The sequence below is a fragment of the Cyrtonyx montezumae genome, unplaced genomic scaffold (assembly GCF_038088225.1).
Source record: "Cyrtonyx montezumae isolate F1298 unplaced genomic scaffold, pur_monq_1.0 scaffold_25, whole genome shotgun sequence".
Classification (NCBI taxonomy): domain Eukaryota; kingdom Metazoa; phylum Chordata; class Aves; order Galliformes; family Odontophoridae; genus Cyrtonyx; species Cyrtonyx montezumae.
The window spans coordinates 6,996,353-7,015,002 of record NW_027071992.1 but is presented as its reverse complement, the minus strand read 5'-3'; the positions used below and the strand labels follow the sequence as shown (position 1 = coordinate 7,015,002).

The window sequence follows — 18,650 nt, the reverse complement described above, 5'->3', positions numbered from 1 at the left end:
GAACAACAGAGAAAGCAGATACACGCCTTCCAGCTTCGTCTTAACAAGTCCTTTCACTTGCAGGGAAGAGAAACAGGAGCTGATGAATGAGCTGCAGGGTGTGTGATTCTGCCCTTCTCCTGGCTTCTGCGCCACGCTCCCTGCCTTATGAGGGCTGCAGTCACCAGCAGGATGCTCCACGACAGATGACATGACACTTCTGCTACTGCAGACTGCTTCTAAATAACATGAAAAGCAACTACAGGAATATAAAATGCCTGTACGCATCCATCCTAGCCAAGAGATCAGCTTTCATAGGGAAGCAGGGAAGTTTTAGGATCCAGCCATCAGTGGAACTTTTTAATGCTCTTCAAGGAAGGTACCTAAGTAGCTCCTAGTCTCCATCACAACAGCCATCTCAGAGAAGACAAACTGCTCTATTTTAGACCTTTTTAATGCATATAAACCATAATTTAATGCACACATCCTGGAGGGGCTGACTATACCAGTTCTGAGTTGCTCTAGTTCCAGATCCTCCTGTGAACTCAATAGGACAGCAGCATCTATTGACGTTGGTCTTCAGTATGTAAGACCTGGCATTAACTAGATGTTACCTAAAGTAAAGCAGACTGACTCCCACACCCCCTCAGGGTGCTCACACAGGTTTTAGCCATCTGCTGGTGCTCACAATTTACTGTCAAAGCTGAAGCTGCCAAACCCCGGGCAGTGCTGACAACCAGAACAGCCCTCATGAGCAGGGGGGCAGCTGAAGGGACACCCGGACCCGTGCCCCAGTCACCTGGACAAAGTTTTTGCAAATCTGGATCAATTAGCACTTTGCTGGGCTGCTGTCACACCCATCAGAATACGCCTGTGACAGGTGATCCTAAACCAACTTAAGGACACTTCTGCTCTGCTGTCCTTTGCCTTGTTAGCTTCAGGCTTAGCAGGTAGCAGTCAGCAGGAACACAATCCATGCTAAGTGCCCGGGAAACAAGCCAACACAGCCACAGCATCACCCCCACCAACCTCCTGTTCCAGCACAGCAAACCAAACATCACTACTGAAATAACATATACACTTCTTTTGCAAATGGAGGAGTTAAGCCTGCACCTGCAAGCAGCTCCAAGTATGATAATACAGGAGAAACATTTCCCTCTTATTCACCAGCCCTACCTGCTGCATAAGAAAAGAATGCTTTTCTCACCTGTTCTCCCACTCCCTACTTGAAAAATTCCTGCCTGGGTAATCAAGATGGGCACTAAAGGGTCAACAATAAACTGTGGTATTATTTTAAGAACACCTTTGTTCTGTAAAGTGCACCACAGTTATTGAAAAACAAAACAAAATAAAGCTTTTGCTTTAATCACGATGTTCAGGCCGAATTCGGAGAATTTCAGCAGCTTGCTAAAATGCATTAGGAACAGTCTAAAATCTGCGTGCAACTTTTAGACACGACTCTGTTGTTGTAATGCACACTAAGTACGAATGCACGTTAAACCTGAACACTACAACACAGCACTTTGGCACAGAGGTTTATAAAGCTGTAAGCGAACCTGTCACTCCAACCTTCTGTGGCTTCTGTAGGCTGCTCGCCCACACATCTCCTGCTTCATCTTCACTATTTCATCCCTAGATACATGCACGAGATGGGAAGACAGAGTAAATCTGCCACAGAGAACCCATGCCAGCAATATTTTCCTTGTACAACTGCATGAGTTTGTTACCACAGACCCATAAACAACAAAGGAATAAGAGTCCAGAAGTGACAGACTAGAGCTCCCCTAAAAGAGGGAATGGCTTCCAAGTTGAACTTATTTCTGAAATGGTTCATGGTTAACAGCAACTGAGAACAAAATGCATTCCCTCTGCATGACAGAAAGAGAAAAGAGTAACTTTATTAATAGCTGAAGCGGCCTCTCAGATATGACATACGTTACCAGAAGTTAGTACTGCTGGATCATAGATGAAAGCTGGCACGTTTAAAGCAACATTCTTAAAGCAACCTTCAAGCTAAGCAGCCAGACTGTGGCCATAAAAACTGCAGCCCAAAACATTCCAGAGATCAGCAGAGGGTGAATTAAATGGCACGAGGCCATAGGGCAGGTTGAGTAAGCATGCACACTGTGCAGAGACTTTCCCTTCTACTTGTGGGTTCCACGGTCTCTATGAAGTCTGATTGAAGAGGACATACCTATCCCTGCACAAACTCACTGCCATCATTTTCCAAGAGGAATATGTTCTGACAACAGAATGCTCCTTCAGCCTTTGAAAAACCAGACATCTTCCTTGGCCTTGTAACGGTACTGCTTTCATTATGCCTTGCTCTCTGCAGGAAGAGGTTGAGTGTGCTGAGGTGGCATAGGGAGGAAGGAAGGTGGTCTGTTCTGAAGAAAAGTATAGTTACAGTAACCTGCAACATCACATTTTAGTTAAAAAAAAAAAGTGCCCAGACATGAAAATACTGTAAGCAGAAAAGAACTGCAGAAGGTTGAATAAAACGTTACTGAAGTTTAAGAACTCTTTATCTATATTCAGTAGTCCCAAGTTCAAACAATAATATTCTGAATTTGCTCTTGCACTGAGTTTCTTTCTAACAAAAGCACAGGAGGTGAACATCATACTTCCATCTCTTCTTCAAAGGCCTTTGGCAGGTGCTCTGCAGGACAGCAGCACCCTGTATCACAGCACTGAAGTTCCTGGAGGTCACCCTTCTTTTGCTGAAGAATTGAAACTCCTGTTTTATTCTCACAGAACGGTGTGTAGTGTTTTGAATGACAGTTAGTGTCAAGTTAGAAAAGCTGACTACGCTAAGAAAAACATTTACGAGAGTGTTGTAAGATTTCATCATTAGGGAAGAGGGTTCTATTAATGCAACTCCATGTACCTTCTTTACTAAAACACAGACCATCCCAACAGGGCTGAAGTGAGACGAGGAATCTCAGCATCCACAAGTATTATCTGTGGCTCACGCTGGGTGAGAGATTCATGTTGTCAGTAACTGTCAAGTTCAGGGTAGTTTGTTGTTGGTTTCCCCCGAGCACTTCAATGACATGAGCGCTTTGGTTTTTGCTATGTTGCGTTTCATGAAGCCCCGTGGCATACATCTTCGTAGTCAACCAGGAAGAAGATCCTATTCCTGTTTTCCTGGGCAGTTACAGAACTGTGAAATCCTTCAGCCCATTATTTACCCCTCAAGCAGCACACTGCCAAAGGGGCACTTCTTACAGAAAGGCGAGTGACATGACCAGAGAGATGTATAATCAGGAAGTGACTCGGGTTCAAAAATCTTTAACTAATTCCTTATCTTGTGTTTTCATCTGGATTTAACATTTAAACACGAAGATTGAACTGCTGTGCATCCAGTAGCAAGGCACGCTTTTAGGCCAAATTATGATATACTTCATGTGCAAGCGTATCTATATACAGACAGAACGTCAGTGACTATAGTAGCACTCAGAGTCAAGCAATCATAGCATTTTACCTGCACACCATCACAACTTCTGTGTCATTTTTAAATGGGGATGCATGGTTTGCATGCTGAGTCTGTTAAGTCTGAAACTGTGACACTGGGCCAAGTCAAAATTCAGAAAATTAATCACGCTATCAAAAAGTGTACGATACAGCATTTTTAAACTTTAGAATACTGAACTTCTGTCTCATTTTTGCACAAAGATGCTCCAAGCAATCAAAGCTGGCTTCCTAGGCTTGTACACTGTCAGAAATCAAAGTATTTCTTCTAGGAGGTCTGCTGGCCAAATGTGATTAACTGAAACTTGCCATTTTCAGTCGTGTGAAAATCTGGTATGACAAGACAAAAAGCAAGGTAGCACATAGGCTTGTTCAGCTTTTCAGACAAATACGATTTCATGTAGTGCATAAAAGGAAGTCTCCTCCAGTAGGTCTGGACTGCAGATTTTCCACGGAAACATAGTCCTTATTGTACTTTGTCAAATTATTCTTCACCTAATTTCAATATTTCTATCTGCATTCAGATAAAAATACCTAGCTTAATTTATAAGAAACACAGGAAAAAAAAAGTGAACAGGCACTAATGAAGGCCTAATACAGCCAGTCTCTTCTCTCACTGAGGCATGTAACCCCCTTGTCTCACAGTCTGCGGGAGGTAACTTTTTGGCATTTCATCAACTGATGGTAGGCTTCCCTCCACTGTTTCAGGTCTCACAGTTTGTCCTTCAGTACTTGTCTGTAAAACATCTGGCAGAGCAGCTTCCTGGGTATTTTCTTCTAGCTCAAAGCCTAGAGGCTGTGAACTCTGACCTGAGATCTGCAGTTGTGCAAACCCAGCGAGATCCTCCTCATTAGCAGGAACAATCTGCTTTGCTCTCTGAAAGAATGGCCTGTCTGCCTTGGTTTCATCCTGACCACAATTTTGTTTGAAATAACGCTGCCTTTGTGTCGTACCGTCACTCCCTCCAGCATGATCCTCTGATCTCTCTTCTGAATCTAGCAGAGGCTGAGTAGACTCAGACCTTGAAAAAACTTGTACAGGTGTTTGATCTCTGTAGCCATTAAGTACTACAGTTGAATACTGCACAGTGCTTGAAGTGTTTTGTGTAGATTCACCTTCATCACTATCAGAGACGCTTTGCCTAGGAGAAGACATGCACGAGGATCCTCCAATACCACTGCTGTGCCCTTCTGAAGCACTTTTTTCCTTTTTGAGCAAATCAAAAGGTTTTAGATCCTGTTCTGAAAAAGACTTCTTGTCATCAGCTTCTATTTCTACGACGCTCACATCTGTAAAACTGCCTTCTGGGTACATCTGATCTTTAGAACTAAAGTTGTGCTGAAAGAAAGAGAGGGATTTTGCCTAAGAGGAGGGTTATTCAAGTGGAAAACAAAATATTTAACAACTTATTTCTTTTTCTGTAGTAAATTCAACATTCTCTATACATGCTGCCTCTTTACTGGGCTGGCAATACCCTCTAATTATCTGTTACAAAACGAAAGATACAGTTTTAAATCCGTAATTTCATAAGTACGCTAAGAACTACAGATGAATGTGTGAGCTTTGCTCCAATTTTAAATTATTCTGAAGAACTGTAAACAGAAAACCACTCACTATGCAGCATAGAGCATTCTATACAGAGACCATATACATACACTCTCAATAGCAGGCTCAGCATTAGAGCTTAAGGAGATGTTAACCACAGTTCATTGAACAGAAACTTTTGTCATCCACCTCACACATGGCACAGATTTTTCTGCAACACTTCCACTTGTAATTTAGATCTCCCTCTCTCTCACACTTAGATGTACAACGTTTTAAGAATCGTGAACTGTTTTACTTAGTGCTGTTTTTCCACTGAGATGAGTATAATAATCAAGGCTTGGTAAACTAGTAAACTCAAGCTCTATGCTGTGAACTTGATGATCTTGAAGGTCTTTTCCAACCTGAGCAATTCTATAACTTGTGCTAAGGACTGTGTATTTCTAACACTGAATCTACTTGACAAGTCTTCTAGCCATGCCACATAATAGTGCTATGAAACTTATATCCAATCTTATTTTAATCCCTGAACTCTGTGTGTTTTTGAAAGGAGAAGGCTCCCTCTGGCTAGGTCAAGACCTTATGGAGTAGGAAAATTAAGTATACAGAAAGATGAGTATTACCTTAGCTGGAAGTTGAGGGGACCACTGAGCAATGTTACTCTTGGATGGATCAGGGACATTAGGCCAGATGTGCTTTTTAATTCTGCAGAAGATTAAAAACTAGATTACAAGATGCACTTCCAAATTCCTAGGTGGATACTACAGAACAAATATTTAGGTAGAAACTATTTAACCTATGTCAGTATAAAAACACACTTTTGTTATTCTCTGAGATAACTATGGATATCACAGCAAACTTGGTAAAAGTCTGGACATGTTCCAAGATGGGCTTTTCAACTACAGTCCACTAAGAATTGACTTTAGAAGCAGCAGGGATGTTAGAATGAGAAGGGCAAAAGTTTTCTTCTTAAACCAGAAAGACAAGTTAGTTGACTGGGGACATGCAAGAGATGCTCTTTGTCAGGGAAAACACTTCAGCTCTCAACTAAGGCTGCAGAGAACTCTGAGGTAATAGGAGCTGGAAAAGATATATCCCACTAACTAATGAATAAGAACTGTGTAAGCTTAAATCTTGCTAACACTCAATAGCCTGAAGATAGTTATATGGAATATTCTGTGCTTTACAAAACAAAAGCTGTCATTCTAGTCTCATCTGATGACTAATGAAACAACACAGAACGTGTGTCCTGGTAAAACTCCAACAAACCTAACCCCAACCAAGACTAGCAAGAAATTTATTTTGAAGATTGATCTATAGGACATTTTGTTTCAGTGATAATGACTCACAGTAATAAATAAAATCAGTATCAGAAAAGCCCCTTATTTCTCAAGAAAAAATACCAAAATGCCAATATTATTATTACCATTATTATTATTATATTATTATTATATAATTAATTATTATACATTATTATTATTAATATTATTACCAATATTATTTTGTTCTACCTTTTTTTCCAAACTAGCTGTAGAACATTTACATGTCCACAATAAATTACTGCCACATCTCATGTCATACCAAGGCATACCAAGAAGAGGAGAGAAAGGCTTCATTTACACTTACAAGTCACGTTTGTTGAAGCAAAACAAAACTCCAAGGAGTACAATCAAAAGGAACGCTAGACACACAGGTACAACTATGGCTTCAATTTCTCCTCTCCCTGAAAAAACAAACAAAGAAATGCATTCACAGCCCTTTGGGCATTAAAGGAACTCAGCAGCAGCACACAGTTCCTCACAGACAGGGACAATCTGAAACCAAACACACAGCGTAGCCTTAAGATTCAGCTTCAGAAGAACCTTTTCTCTCTATGAAAAAAGCCTGTTGGAAAACTCACGAATAGCTCAGTTCAAACAATCAAACATCTTGCACCAATAAAAAACACAGATTGCTCTAGAAGCAGTAATGTTACAAATAATTTTATAATTTAGGCAGATACGATTTCTAAGTGAAAGCATCTGTGGTCCAGTTTCAGTGAACCACCACTTGCCTCATCAATATCATGACCAAATGACTGATGTAACTCACCGATCAGTTTATTCTGTACACAAAAACATCTTTTACCCACAAACACTTAAAGCTGCATTGCTGCTACGTATCTCTCCACCAATTATGTACACATTTTATAAGTAAACCATACAGAATGCCTAGGGAAGAGCAACATTACTGTGAAAAAACATCTAATGTTGCTGCTCTTACCATTATAAACAGGAAGCTCTGTAAAGCTGCATGTATAAATAGAATTCTTCACAATGTTTTTCTGTAGAGAACTGTAACAAGCTAATGGCCACGAAAATAGGAATGTGGAAGCTGAATAAAGGTTGTAAAGAATGGCATGAGCTGACAGATATCTACTAGCACGTTGAGATCCCAGCCCAACCCTGCAGCTTTGCAGAATACCCAAATCAGGAAAATGAAGGCAATCTACATTCAGATTAACATCAACACTCTAGACACTGTCTTTAAGACAAGAATAAGAGCCATCAAATATCAGGTAAGGATACAAGGACATGGAGAAAATCCTGATTACTTATACAAAATGGACCCACTCACTGTACTCTAAGCTACACACAAGAAGCACATCTCAAAACACTGTGTTGACCACATAAGACAAATTCATAAAACAAGTGAAAGACACAGCCCAAAGGAATCATTACTTAACTCAAATACTAAAAAAAAGGTCAAATATCCTTTGTAGCTTGAATGCTAGACAGTTTCTTGCACACTGTGAGTATGAACAACTTTTTTTTAATCACCTCCTCTCCTATCAGATCTGAAAGTGAGCCCTGCTATACTGTTGCCACATCAACTCCTAATTCCGTTAATTTTTTGCCATTCTTCCTTACCAAATTTCTGTGTAGTAAAAGTAAAATCAGGACCACTCCTGCCTCCTTCATCTGTGTATGCCATCATACGCACAGTATACAACGTGTCACTGGTTAGAGAAGAGAGGGTATACTCTGTCTTGGATGGATCCACTGACACAGCTGAAGAGAAGAAAAACATACTAGTTTTCATTATCGTTTATTAGAACTCCATAAACACAAAAGCATTAAGACATTACATGTTAAGAAACATACAACAATTTTAGTAGAACGTGTGGCTTCATGGTAAACGTAACTCAAAGATTACAAACCTGTACAAAGAATGCTGAGGTTGATTTGTTTCTGTTTGTGTGTTTGAGTTTATTCTTTGTGATAATTCGTCAATTTCCTGTTTTTTCAGAAAGCAAACTGACAGTAGAATTGAAGCTTAAACGCCTCTAATAATAGGGAGAATACATAGCTAGTTAGAAAAAAATTCTAGTTAACTCAAAGTTACATGGTTAACTAGAAGCATAAGTAAATTGCCTTTCCAACCAATGTAGATCTCAAAAAAAAAAAAAAACTTTCTGTAATGCTGCCTCCCTGTCTTTTGTCTGGAGCTCACAGACTACGATGAGTACACTTAAAGCAAAAATGTAGTTTTATATATATATATATATATATATATATATGTATATATATCTTTATAAAATCCTTCACAGATTGAATTGGTCTAACTTCACAGAATCTCAGAATGGCTGAGGTGGGCAGGGTCTCCTGATGGTTAGACAGAACCTCCTGTGTTCCAGTTTGTGCCCACCTTCTTACACAGCCTCCCTGTTCCGTATTTAGACAGACAGATGGGAGTACAGTAACTGCCAATCAGTTTTCAGAAACCAAACTCAGTACCTTGTTATACACAGACTGCATGTGCTTAACTCTTTGTTGGCAACTTTTCTCTGTTCAGATGAAGCCAATAGAGAAGTTTCTCTGTATGGGAGAGCCATACCTCTATCATCAGCTTTATATCATCAGGATAAGATGCCAAACACGCTTGAGTCTGTTCCTTGTTTTTCAGGAACATATATTAGGAAGGAAAAAGATCACATACTTCAAAACCACAAACCATGTCTCTGCCTTCTGTTACCTGTTTCATTTCCATCAACAGTTTTGTACAATATTGTGTAACTTCTGATGAATCCATTTTGCTCATCTACTGTGAGATGGTTCCATGTCAAAACAGCTTCGGCTTTTCCTACTTTTTTTGTCTGAACAGTTGGTCCTTTTGAAGGTCCTGTAATGGTAGATGAACGTTAGTTTCTGTTGCAGATCCTCCCATCTATGAAAGTAGTGCATTAATAAGAACTGGACTGCTATTTCATAACAGCTTCAATAGAAGTTAGTTAGCTGGACTAACTTATCTACAAAGTGTTACTTTAGGACAACAGATTATTTTCAGGGATTATAGCAATTTCAAAGAAGCTTTAAAAGAAATATCTAGAAAAATGTATGAAAAAGTAATCAGATGACACAAAGTCTTCCACTGAAGTCGCTAAGTGTTCATACTTGGTACATAAAACAAATCAAAGAACTAATACTATATGGATAAAGTAACAAAATCCTGTGCCAAATTCTCTGATAGAAGCTGGAAAAGTCAGAGACATCTGTTTAAGTAAATACTGTATACTAGCAGAGTGTATGTTAACAGAAGGGACAAAAAATTGTCTAATGGCCCTTCGGTTTAGGGGCACTTTTCATTATGCAGTTCACATGAAAACAAAGGTTTCATTATTTTAGCCAAGATGTCAGTGAATGTGCTCCAAGGTGACTTTGGTACTTACGATCCTGCTGAAGGTAAGCCTTCACAGACTGTCCACTTCCCTGGCCATCAGCATACAGAGGGTACACAGTTATCAAGTAACACTTGAATGGTTTAATGTCACCTAATCAAAGGAATTATAAAATGTATTGTTTCAGAGAGTTAAATGTCCCACTATCTACCCCATATACTTCAGACGCATGGTCCCAAGCCTTTCTTGATTTGTTAAATGCTCTTATAACTAATGCAGTAGACTGCTATTCTAGAGCTCATCTTCATATTGTTTGGAAGAAATAACTAAGAGAAAAATAAAGTGGTTCAATAAAGTATAAGCAGGCTTCATAGAATTTTGTTTTTTTTCCTGATTTATTCTAATTCAATCTTTAACTGTCTGTAACACTGAACCACAGACTTACAGATTTGAGCTACTGATTATGATTTGAACAGAATCGTAAAGTTGACTAAGTTTCACTGTTGGACCTGAAAGATGCATGGCAATTTGATTTGGAAGGAACTAAGCCTTTTCACTATTTCACTATTGCCAGGAACTAAGAGATTAAAAGTGAAATGCAGATAAGACACTTTTTTTTTTAATATAACACAAATTTCAAAATGAAAAATCAAGTTTATTCAGCAAAAATATAGATACTTCCACATACTCGCGATAAGCTAAGAGTAGCCCTTGCATTATCCCAGATACCATCCTGCAAAGAGAAACCTAGAACATATTCTCTCCTTTGAGAATGTTCACTAGGTTCTTTGTGCTCTACAAGGTATCTGCAAAGTACCTTTTAAGAATGTTCCTTGAATGGTTCCTGGTTCAATCTGCCACTCTGTGATGCAGTTTGAGCTGTTGGACATCAGACACCACTCAACCACGTATTTAAGAACATTGTTAGGAGCAGTCCACCCTACCCACAATTTGCCATCTTTAGGTAGTGTTCTAATATTCTTCACAGGAGCTGGAATGAAAGAAAATAAAGTGCTAAATATTGACATTTCTTCCACTGCACAGTCATAACAGCAGCTGTCTTGTCAAACATGGATACTTCCGATTATTGTAATGGTGACAACTTGACAGAATCTAAGAAAATTTTAAAGTTACTCTCTGAAATTTAGAAGCATACATCTGATTTTGTAACAGAGAGACAACAGTACAGTAAAGAGTTACTACTTTCAAAAATCAATGGTCTCTTTCACAGTAAAAAACAAGACTTCAGACCCTCTAAATTCCCACTCCAATCCTGAGTATACTCATGTACCTTACCAAGTCCTTCTAGCTACAGTGCTACTCTGTTGAAGCATAACTGGGTCACTTAGTACTGTTTTAGAATCTGTGCCTCTCCCCTAGCATTTATGTGCCAAGTATCACACACCCACTGATGTATTAATTCTTGTTTCCTGTGCTCTTCATTCTTACATTGTGTAAGAGGCTCAATTCAGCAAACGAGGGCAATAAGGAAAAACTAGCCTGCATTTACTACTACTAGTGCAGGATAAAAGGAGCATGATAAAAAGGAAAATGAACAGAGTAGCCTACTTCCACCATTTCAGAAGATACAGGAAACACTGGAGGGTAAGACAAGGACAAGAGCAGAGAGTGGAGGTGGGTGGGAGGGAATACCACAAAGCAGAAGGAAGGAGAACAATGGCTAGATTGGATCTACATGAAGTAGATGATACTTGCATCCACAAATAAATTTATTTTTAGAAAACAAATGCCTGCTGGGCTGGAAGAAATAAAATAGAAAATATGCTGCACAGTTGCTCGATGGATCTAAAAGAACTGTGAAATACCTCCAAGGCTTGCAACGAATTCTTGAGTACATACATAAGTTGCCATGAATCCTAGTATACATAGGCTGCTCCAAAAGTAATGCCCCCTATTTTGGGGAAGGTACTCAGTTCTGAAGCAGATGCATTCCATGCTGAAGTGGGTACTGAGGAGCAGCCCTGTCAGGGAGCAGTCGCCGTCCTCCCTGAACAAGTTCTGAGCTGTAAGAGGCAAAGCCAGGAACAGCAGTGGAGTTATCCCCTGAACAGTGTGAAACCTGCCAGACAGCAAATCTAGCCACAGTCTCCACTAGGCAGAACACTCTGACAAGAAAGATCACCACTTTCACACCTCAAAATGTGGCAGTTGAAGTCCAGCTGCAGCAAGTGCCTGAGCCTGTTGCTGCTGGTGTCAGGCAGCAAGGATTTCACCTGTGTGAGATGTAAGCAGGTAGATGATTGGCTCAGTATGGCGGTGGAGCTCAAGGAGGAGGTGGAGAGATTAAGGAGTATCAGAGAGCATGAGCAGGAGATAGATTGATAGAGTAACTCTCTGCTGCATGTGAGAAAGGCACCAGGGTGACACTCTGCAAACAGCGGTGGATCCCCTCCCCTTCCACCATCAAGCAGAAGGAGATTATTTGAGAGAAGAGTGGAAACAGGTCCCAACTCCACATCACAGGCAACTTGCCCCCAAATCCCAAGCTACCTCAGATCCCAAGGTGCTTATGCATAATAGGTTTGATGCTCTGGAACTTGAAGGAGAGGTGAGTAAGTAACACTGTGGTGAGAGGCCCACCTGCCAGCCAGTCTAGGGCAAGACAGTCAACTCTGATCCTCAAGACTGCTTCAGGCAAGAACAGAGGGTGAGTGCCATTAGGCGACTCCCTGCTGAGAGGAACAGAGGGCCCTGTATGTTGGCCTGACCCTGCCCACAGGGAAGTGCACCATGGGTGGCCTCCATGGTCAGGGATACTTCCAGGAAGCTTCCATTTGCACCTCTATTATCCTTTACTGATATTTCAGACTGGCAGTGACAAAGTTGCTGAAAGAAGCCTGAAGACTTATGTATCAGGGTAGTAGGAAGTAAAGGTCCCACTTCCCTCTACCCCTTCAGTGGCAGGGAAAAATACTTAAAGGAGCAGGAAAATTCATCTCATAAATACATGGCTGAGAGGCTGGTGCAAACACAAGAATTTTGTCTCTTCTGACCATGGGGCTGTTTACCATGGGGCAAGCACCTGACCTGATGGCTGCTGATGGGGCTGTTTACCATGGGGCAAGCACCTGACCTGATGGCTGCTGATGGGTCTCACCTGTCTCAAAGCTCACAGGGTTCAGTGGGAGAGCTTTAAACTAGGTATGAAGAGGGAAGGGGATAAAACCATGTCCTCTAGAGATAAGCCTAGTGGAATAATGATGGGATTGGAGGCAAGGCAGGGGGGCTCACCTGAAGCGCATCTACACCAATGCACAACAGCACAGGCAACACACAGGAGGAGCTGGAAGCCATAATATGGCAGGCAAACTACAACCTAGCTGCCATTACAGAAACATGGTGGAGTCACTCTCACAACTGGAGTGCTGCAATGGATGGCTATAAGCTCCAGAAGGGACAAGCAAGAGAATATTTTGAGCTTGTACTGGAAATCATCATCTGAATCTCTATGAGTAAGGATCATTGATAGGGACAACAAGGCAGACAACCTGGTGGGAACCTGTTACAGACCACCTATCCAGGACTAAAGAATGAATGAGGAATTCTAGGAACAACTGGACTCCCTGATAAATAATGACAGGACAAGAGGGAATGGCCACAAGTTGCGCCAGGGAAGATTGAGATTAGACCCGAGGAAACACTTTTTCTCTGAAAGAGTGGTCAGGCACTGGAATGGCCTGCCTAGGGAGGTGGTTGAGGCACCATCCCTAGCGCTGTTCAAGAAGCGTTTAGATGAGGTGCTAAGGGATTTGATTTAGTAGTTGGGTAGGGATAGTGATAGGAGGATGGTTGGACTAGATGATCTTGTAGGTCCTTTCCAACCGTACGAACCTATGAACCTACACAACAAGGAAGTGGAGAGCCATATGGTGCTTAGCTGCCTACCAAGGTTAAACCACATCATCTTGTTGATCAGAAAGAGGATCCAGGGAACTATACACCTGTCAGCCTGACCACAGTGCCAAGAAAAGGTTATACAGCAGATCATCTTGAGGGAGATCACATAGCATGTGCAGGCCAGCCAGGGAATCAGGTCTAGCCAAAATGGATTCATGAAATAAAGGTGCTACTTGACCAAACTGATCTCCTTTTATGGAGAAGTGACTCACCTGGAAGATGAGGGAACTGGTGAGGGGTCAGGAGCACAAGCCTTATGAGAAGCACTTCAGGGAGCTAGAAATGTAGAGTCTGGAAAAGATATAACTCAGGAGTGACCTTACTGCTCTCTACAACTCCCTGAGGGAGGTTGTGGTCAGGTGGAGGTTGGCCTCTTCTCTTATGCAACTAGCAATAGGACCAGAGGGAATGGCCTCAAGCTGTGCCAGAGGAGGTTCAGGTTGGATGTTAAGAAATACTTCACTAAGAGAGTGGTCAGATGCTGGAACAGGCTGCCCAGGTAAGTTGTGGAGTCTGTGTTCCTGAAGGCGTACAAGAAACATTTAGATGAAAGACATGGCTTAGTGGGAAATACTGGTGGATAGGTTGATAAGTGTTGGACTGGATGAACTTAAGATGTTTCCTCCAACGTTGGTGATTTTATGATTCTATGATTTATTTCCATGGAAACTGCAGCAGTTACGAAGAAGACAATAACATTATTTGATAGAGCAAATAGCTATGAAACACTTATTCAGTACAGTCACCAACATTAGCTGTGCCTCCTCATCAGTGATGAACAAGAGCCTGCATGCTGCGCTTGTAAAAAAACAAAAATGCATAGCTGTCTGGAACATGGCTTGTCTGGAACAATGCACCTGCCATAGCTGAAATGCACATCCACAGTTTCGTCTCCATAAATATACAGCAAGTATTGACAAATGTCAGTGAATGCAATTTTTTCAGCATGGAGGAATTCAGTGACACATCTTTGCTTCATAAGCAGTTCCATGTCTCATAGCACTTTCTCAGACTTTCCCTCTGCTGCCACCAGTCACACAGCAAAAACATGTGAAGGAATACTGGCGGAAAGGTTCAACCTCTACTTCCACCCCACCCACCAACATCTGTGTCTGACATTATGGGCCAACATAATAATTTCAATGTTAGAGATATTATTTCAACACTAACCTTTTGAATTACTTGCTGGGATAAGTAAAAATGATGGAGGGGATGCCCCAACTCTGTTATGGGCAATCAAAGTCACTTCGTAAGTTCCGTTTGGCAGTTTTAATGTAAGGCTGGTGGTAGTAACGTTGTATCTCCATGGTGGATGGGAGAGTGGTGGCTTAGCTCGGACAGTCACTTCATACTGCAAGATTATTCCATTGGCTTCAAATGGCTCCAGTGCCTTTAAGAAAGATTTTTTTTTATTATCAATACTGAACAAACATGATAACCTTTATTAGCTTTGAAGCACAGTTTAATAGTTTAAAACTCTGAAAGTCAAGTTATGAACATGAATTCGTTACATAATTAAAAGAACTGCAAGTAGCATTAGAGTTTATTTCTTTAAATCAGTACTCTAGAACTATTTATTGTTTAATTCTTCTTGACTCATAATTCTATACAGTAGGATAACAAAAGCTCTTCTGTTAAGATTTCAGACCACATGTGGAAGAAACCTACACTTTGTGTAACTTCACAACACAATGACATCAACAGAATCTCATCACAGAATGTCATAGGCTGGGCTGACCTTAAATGCAGAACAGCATGAGCAATTTTACTTTAATAAAAAAAGAAAAATTTTTCATACAATATTAGCTTTCAGGGGGCTTAGCTAAATTTGTTAACAAGATGAACTTAAGTAACACCTATTTTCCAATTCTAAGCTAATTAGTAATGTCAGAGTGACATGCAGTGTACAAGTTCTATCAGAAAAGGAGCCATATACAGGGGAGTTCACCTAATGCATGTATTAACATGAAAATACTAATAAAAAAGCTAGATAAAATATAACAAATTCAGAATCCAGAAGATAGCAGGAGACAGGGACTGATCACTGTATTCACTTTTACAGTTTGGACTAATCAGTAACCTACTCCATGCAAACACAGCTGTACTTAATAGATCTGGTCTCTGGAATATCTCTAGACTTAATGGATTTTGCAGCAGAAGGATTCCTGTATGACACATCAGAAGGTGTAATATCAAACTTTACTATGTGCAAGGGAGTTTCCCACAGTCTGCCTATGAAGACAGCAAATGGGAAATCTTAAAGTGGATTCCGTACATTCTGGATTACTCACAGCCTTAAAATGTTACTTTTAGCATATTTACTAGATTAAGTAGTTGTGAAAGCTAGAAACACTTTTTGTATCAAGAAGTGTTCCATCCCAGATATCTACTAAGACCACAGAGGTAAATTTCCACAAAAAAACATTTTTAAAAGAATGTTCAATTTCTGCAGTTTTAGCATATTCTTTTACCTTCCACATCAGTCGGACAGTCCAGAAAGCTGGTGAGGGAGATGCATCAATGGTCCTCCATATGGTTGGCCCTTTAGATGGTTCTAAAAAAAACCCCAAAAAACAAAAAACATTAGTTATTTCCCTGAGAAGAAAGGAGGCTTGGGTATGTTAAGTGAAACAACCTCATGGAAAGGTTTCTTGAAAGGATGAATGAAATACCAGTTCTGCTCTAAACTCACTATATTAAAGAAAGTAAGCACCACCACAATGAGCATCAGTGACAATGGCCTGAGCTCACTAGGGCTGAGGCACAGCTAAATTTACATTGCAGCTTGTGTTCAGGAGCATAATACCGTACTTCTGCAAACTAACAAGCTTGCTGGGCTTAGAAAACACAACACATTCCCTAACACTGAACATCAAGTCACCTCAAAATGGAAACTGCAGAATAACTGTTTTTTCCCATTAAAAAAACAACAACCCTGTTTAGAATAAAAGGTAGGAGGAATTTGCATAATAGAATTGCAGTGTGTTTGCACAATGCTACAATATTTTTTGGTGTCAGCACCATTCAAAATTTTATACTTCCATCGCAAATTTCATTTCAATGCCAAATGAATCTATTAACAATGCATAAAGCAAGAAAAAGTGGCCAATTCATGGCGAGGACATAGCCATAGGGGAAAAAGAAAGTCTTGAAATGGATTTACATTTATCATCTTGCTAAACCGTATTCATGTGGGAGATCTTTTATTCCATTTTTAACATTAATAATTAAAAGGCCTGGCAGTTTCTTGTCTAAATAGCAATGTCATGCCTAGAGGATGCATCTTGCCTCTTATGCTCTACATCAGGAGGAAAGAACTGGGAACTGAAGCCAAGTAAGCTCTTAACCTCATTTCAGTACACAGCTTTGATTCACACAAAAATGGAAGCAGTTATATATACATATGTATGTATATATCACTAAATACAGATCACAACTACAACATGACCTGCCTCATGTTCTTTTCCTACTTAAACACCTCGGGGCTTTCAGGCCAAAATAAAACATGGGTGCTTGATCACTAATGGTTTATTTTTTGTCCTTTGCAGAGCAGTCACAACAGCAGAGCAGCAATTCAGACTAATAAGCAGGAAATCTGAAATACCCATTGCTGAGATTGAGATAATAACCACAGAACACATCTCTCTTCCATCCCACAGGAAGCAAAAAAGCACTGTCATTAAAGCTGAAATAAATGGCTAGAATACTGAAAGAATATTTTTATAATACCACCACAGAAAAAAAAAATATTTTTTTACTAGAGCTGAAGGTAAGTCATTCCATACATATAAATTCAACTCTGCTTAATGGCAGGTTCTACCTACAGGTGTTCTTAAGTGCTCACATGTAAACTCAACCTAGAACTTTATTTCCTGAGAGATGTTAGGATAAATAAGGAAGGACTTCTGACCCAGTGGGGTTGAGCAATAAGCATCAGGTGACGTTTTGACAACAAAATCCTTTATTGTTCTAACTCTGTTTAGACAGACGTACTGAAGCACTTGGAAGGCACTAAAACACTGATTAGAAACTGCCGAAGGAAGACCAAGCAGGGCAAAAGAAAAAAAGGACTAACTTAGAAGCTAAACAAATACCACAGTGTTTACAGTAGTCTGAGGAAAAACAAAAAAAAGTTCCACGATAGGTATCAAGTTCATAAGTAGAAGTGAATGCACTGTCTTCATACTGAGTAGGATCATTATGGAAAAGACAGAAAGCCTACACTGCAAAGTAGAAATGGAAAGGAGACAAACTAAAATGGTTTCACACTTCAATATCTAAGAATTGGAAAGAAAAACCTGCAGTCTCTAAAAATCACTATGTATATCACTGTAATATGAATAATTACACAGCAAGCCTCCTGCACTGGACATAAATGCCTTTGTCTACAGTCACTGTTTGTGGGTACAAAGTAGATGTTTCCTGGTGAAGATTATGCTAAACCATTTCCAAATTGTCAGAATTCTCAGGTTACTGTTCAGCATCAATACCATGCATCTGCATCTTTTCAGTAATGTAGCATGTCACCAGGACATCCTCAACACAGAATGCAAGCAACTGTGCTGTTTTCTAGAATACCGGTCTAACAGTCTTAAATAAAATGTTGTCCAAAATTCAGTTTTCCAATTTGATGACAGAGGCAACAATAGTGGTATAAGTAACTTAAATGTCCAGCTGTTTAATTTAACCCTTGAGGGAGAGAACTCTGCAGTAAGGTTTTGTGCAGATACTGTGAACTGCATTTCCTTGTCTGAGCCTTCACTAAGTCAAACAAGGATAGAGAGAACCAGAGATTTCTTGAGTCCTCTCCCCCTCAAGTAATCATTTTATTCTCTATATTTGCAAACTTATCTAGTTATTTTCAGGATGCGACACCACCACTGAAGCTGCAAGCAAACTCAGAAGAGAAAATTTCACTCTCAGCCTGTTGGTAAAATAATAAAATACTAATTAGCAAGCAATGCAGAGAAAGAATGAATATTCTGCTTTCATTACAAAATACAGCTACAGCAATTTGTTCAGTCAGGAGAAGACAGATTGTACGAACACTAAAAGCACAACAGACCCTAACAACAGGTAAGT

General features: G+C 40.1%; 1 protein-coding gene across 1 annotated transcript in view; it reads right to left on the bottom strand.

The window, feature by feature from the left end:
* Positions 1–3,228: 3,228 nt before the first annotated feature.
* Positions 3,229–18,650, bottom strand: part of IL6ST (interleukin 6 cytokine family signal transducer) — a 31,852-nt gene continuing 16,430 nt past the window's right edge. Inside the window, exons 8-16 of the mRNA XM_065739860.1 lie at positions 16,040–16,122; positions 14,739–14,958; positions 10,468–10,641; positions 9,702–9,803; positions 9,008–9,154; positions 7,903–8,043; positions 6,620–6,716; positions 5,617–5,698; positions 3,229–4,789 (exon numbers count right to left, since the gene is read on the bottom strand). Coding sequence (XP_065595932.1) covers positions 4,064–4,789; positions 5,617–5,698; positions 6,620–6,716; positions 7,903–8,043; positions 9,008–9,154; positions 9,702–9,803; positions 10,468–10,641; positions 14,739–14,958; positions 16,040–16,122 — 1,772 coding nt within the window. The 3' untranslated portion in view covers positions 3,229–4,063. The remainder of the gene's footprint in view (positions 4,790–5,616; positions 5,699–6,619; positions 6,717–7,902; positions 8,044–9,007; positions 9,155–9,701; positions 9,804–10,467; positions 10,642–14,738; positions 14,959–16,039; positions 16,123–18,650) is intronic.